General features: G+C 38.3%; 1 protein-coding gene across 1 annotated transcript; it reads right to left on the bottom strand.

The window, feature by feature from the left end:
- Positions 1-329: 329 nt before the first annotated feature.
- LOC119665927 lies at positions 330-2,719 on the bottom strand. Its single transcript, XM_038075187.1, has 2 exons — positions 1,592-2,719; positions 330-1,457 (listed from the first exon to the last, which is right to left on the bottom strand). Exons 1-2 carry the CDS (start codon positions 2,717-2,719, stop codon positions 330-332), a joined length of 2,256 nt encoding a protein of 751 aa, XP_037931115.1.
- Between the last annotated feature and the right edge of the window lie 1,743 nt (positions 2,720-4,462).

Below are 4,462 nucleotides of genomic sequence, written 5' to 3'. Positions count from 1 at the left end.
GTTCAAGTAATTGATTGCTTGCTCCCACGAAATTTGTGGCATTGTCACAAAACAAATTCTTGCAATGTCCTCTTCGAGCAATAAAACGTTTCAGTGATCCGATGAATGCATCTGTGATTAAATCGCTGACTACTTCGAGATGAACTGCTTTAGTTGTAAAACAACAGTACACAGCAATGTATGCCTTGTGTGGTTTCTTGCTTCGGACTCTGTAATGTATCCAAAAAGGTCCGCAAAAGTCCACTCCAGTGGTGAGGAATGGTCGCCCAGGTTGTACTCTTGTCGCTGGCAAATTACCCATCAGTTGTTCACAAAATCGTGGTCTTACTTTAGTACAACGTACACAATGTTGTCCTTGCCATCAATTTGCACTTAATTGGCCAGTATCGTTGACGCATGCTAGCTAGGAGAGACTTCGGACCACAGTGCATGTATTTCTTATGGACTTGTTCCATTATTAATTCGACAATGGGGTCGTTATAAGGCAACAACATAGGATGTTTGGCGTCATACGATAATGAGGCTGCATCCAAACGTCCACCAACTCTTTTGATGCCCGTATTATCAATAAAAGGTGCCAGTGATGCCAATGCACTGGACTTATTTATTCTTTCATCAGATTTCATAATTTTGATTTCGTTTTTGAATTCTGCATATTGAATACTTTTGATGCTGACCTGATGTGCTGCATCTAGATCATCTGGAGTCAAAAAATTGCTTGAATGATCATTTTGTTTCCTTCTGGTTCTTTTTACGAATCTTAATATATACGATAATATCCGTTGAAGTCTTCCAAATGAGTTGTTGTGTCGTATTGAGTATATGAACTCTCCAGTATTTGTTGTGCCTTCAACAACAGACAATGTAGATACTGGATTTTCCTTCTTCTGTTCAGGATCAATGAGGGTTTCGGATTTTAACACTGATGATGGTTTTGAAGGCCACAGTTCTTCCCGACCATGCAGGAACATAGGTACATAAAACCACATACTTGATGACTGTAGTTTATGGGGTGCAAGGCCTCTTGATAAAATGTCAGCTGGATTGTGTTCCGAACTGACGTGGCGCCACTGACTTGTGGCTGTTAATTGATGAATGTTGCTTACTCTGTTTGCAACGAAAGTGTGAAACTTTGATGATGGAGCATTGATCCATGATATCACTATTTGTGAATAACACCAAAAGAACGTCTGGTAATTTCTTATTTGTAGGTCGTTATTTATTCTTGTTGCTAGTTCTACGCCAACCACAGCTGCACAACGTTCGAGACGAGGTAATGTCAACCTTTCCAAAGGTGCAACCCGAGATTTGGCGCACAATAGTCGTACAATGATTTGACCATTCTGAAGTGTTGATCGCAAATACGCCGCAGCACCATATGCCTTTTCTGATGCATCTGTAAATATGTGTAACTGAATGTTGGCAGGAACTTCGCCCTTGAAAATATGACGAGATATCTGCAGACATCCTAAAATTTATTTCAAATTGTTCCGGAACTCTAACCACTGTTTATGTAATTCAGTCGGCAGTTTTTCATCCCAATCCATCTTTAAATCATCTTTAATTCTTGAATAAAGATCTTTGCCATCACCACAACTGGTGACAAAAGTCCTAGTGGATCGAATAGCATTGCGAAATCTGAGGTTGCACTGCGCTTCGTCGTGCTGCAAACAGGTGCCAATTTAACCTTGACGCATAAACTATCAGATTTTGGACACCAGGATAACCCAAGAGTTTTTGTTGTATCGTTATTATTTTCTAAATCTAAATTGACTTCTAGGTCATCGTGTGGAATTCCTTGTAGTAAACTTGGATGATTTGCGCACCATTTTCGCAATTTAAAACCGCTTGCTGTCAGTATTTTGTTTAATTGACTCTGAGTTTCCAACAATGTTCTCAGACTATCTGCCCCGTGTAAACAGTCATCTACAAAGAAGTTTTGTTTGAGAGCAGATGCACCTAATGTATAATTTTGCATATTGTCATCAGCTAAAGCTTGCAAACATTTGGTATCTAGCAACGGTGCTGATCTAGTACCATATGTTACTGTGTTGAGTTCAAAATACTTTATCGGTTGACTTGGTTCATATCTCCAAACGATAAGCTGACATTGTCTGTCTTCTGGATGTACAAGTATTTGTCGGTACATTTTTTCAATGTCTGTTGTAAACACATAACGAGGAAGACGGAATCGTAATAAAATAGATAGTAATTCACTTTGAACAGTTGGTCCGATGTGTAGTAAATCATTGAGAGATTGCCCTGATGTTGTTTTGGATGATGCATCAAATACCACACGTAACTTGGTGGTGGTACTGTCGGGTTTAAGCACACAATGGTGTGGTATAAAGTAATCTGGTGACATAATCCTTTCAATATCTATTTCGGTCATATGTCCCAATTTTTCATATTCATCTAAAAACTCTACGTATTGTCGTTTGAGGTGACTATCCTTTGAAAGTCTACGCTCTAGTGCTAGAAATCTATTTGTAGCAATGTCTTTCGAATCTCCCAAAGCGAATCTGTCATTTATAAAAGGAAGACGTACGATGAATCGTCCCGTAACATTCTGATATGTAGTTTGAGTGAATTGAGCTTCACATTGTTGCTCTGCTATTGACAAGACCTTTGAGTGAGTATCAACTTCTTCAACCTTCCAGAGTTGTTCTATTGCATTTTCTAAACTATCTTCTGATGCTATTCCACATGTTGCAATCATTGTGTTAGCATTTTGGATTTTTCCAGATACGATCCATCCGAGCACAGTGTTTTGTAGAATTGGTAGTTCCCTTGAAAGTTGTATTTGACCAGGACTTAGAGTTGATGATAAAATTCTGCTCCAAGCAACATATCAATTTTGTCAGACTTATAGAATATAGGATCTGCTAATTGGATGCTATTGGGCAGATTCCAATTTGAAATTTGTAAGTGTTGCGATGGTTGATTGGATACAATTTTTGGCAACAGAAATGCTTCAAGTATTGTTTTGTAATCATAACTTTTGATTGCACAGAAATTGTTGTACGACTTTTAGAACTCAATTTACCTATCCCTATGCCTTCGATGCAAATCGAACTGGAGCTTACTTCCAGACCCAATCTGGATGCCAGTCGTTCAGTCACAATATTTATTTGTGAACCTGAATCCAATATTGCTCTGCACTCGACTGTTCTTCCATTAGAGTTGGAGGCTAAAAGTTTTGCTGTTCCCAAAAGAACGGAACTGGTCTGACCATGATTGATGGATGACATTAGAGTTGTTTGTGCAAGTGGCCTTGAAGTTGATTTGATGGTTAAACTGGGTGTCTATTTTGATGCAACAGTGTATTATGTCGTCTTTGGCATATAGTACAACCCCTGCTGGAGCATTGTAATGCCATATGACCAGGTTTCATGCAGTTTGTGCACAATTTATGATGTTTTTGTAAATCATACTTCTGTTGTATGGATTTTCGTTTGAAAGTTTCACATGAAAATAATTGATGACTACTATTGCAAGTAATACATTTTGATCCTGAGTCTGTAGCTGCAAGTGCTACTGCTGGATGTCGTGGTTTGTGACTTTGTTTGTGGTTTCCATTCGTCATTGATTCGAATACCTGTAATCTTATTTCTAGGAACCGCAATAATTCTTTTAATGAAATTATTTTTCGGCTGTCTTCTAACGATTGCTCGAATGCTGTATGTGAAGCTTTGTCTAGCTTTCTAATAATTACGTGAACCATTATGACGTCCCAAGATTTAACATCAATACCTTGAGCTGCTAATCCATAATAACATTCTTTTGTAACATCATGTATGCCCTTAAGACTGCTTGCCGATTCAATTGTCCTCTGAATCCGTCAGGCCCCTCTGACGTCAATCCTTCAGTTGGTTGACTGTGTTGTTTACGCTGTGCTGACATAATTATAGGCCAACATATTACACACTTTCTTCAGTGCATTGACCAACAAGAAAAGCTGATAATGCAAAATTGCACTTTTCGTTGGTCAATGACTGGTCGCAGTGTTGGCCCAAATAATATGTATGTAAACACATGTAATCAAATATCATAACAAAAACAAAAATATAAAATGATATCAATTAAATGTAAACATAAACACTTTATATAAGCCTATAATTAACATACGAAAATTCCTTACATAAATATTTTGTTGTTCGTTGGCGTTGAATTTGTTACGGACACCGACTGCAACCCGGTGTACCAAACTACCGCATCCATAGTAAACACCGAATGGACGTTTCGGTTGACGGCACTCAGCGGCAACATGTCCGGTATTACTGCAGTTAAAACATCTTAAGCCTTGCTTTACACGCCTTCCATTCGTCGACACTGTCCTAGTAGTATTTTGATTAACATAGCCAAACTCTGCTACCAAGTTTGCTTTTGATTTGAATTGCTGCATCTTTGCAAGCATACGCAATTGTGGATTACGTATTCCATCAACAATGTATTCAACTAA

The sequence above is a fragment of the Teleopsis dalmanni genome, chromosome 1 (genome assembly GCF_002237135.1).
Source record: "Teleopsis dalmanni isolate 2A chromosome 1, ASM223713v2, whole genome shotgun sequence".
Classification (NCBI taxonomy): Eukaryota; Metazoa; Arthropoda; class Insecta; order Diptera; family Diopsidae; genus Teleopsis; species Teleopsis dalmanni.
Note: the sequence above shows the minus strand (reverse complement) of the source record. Positions and strands in the feature narration are given on the sequence as shown.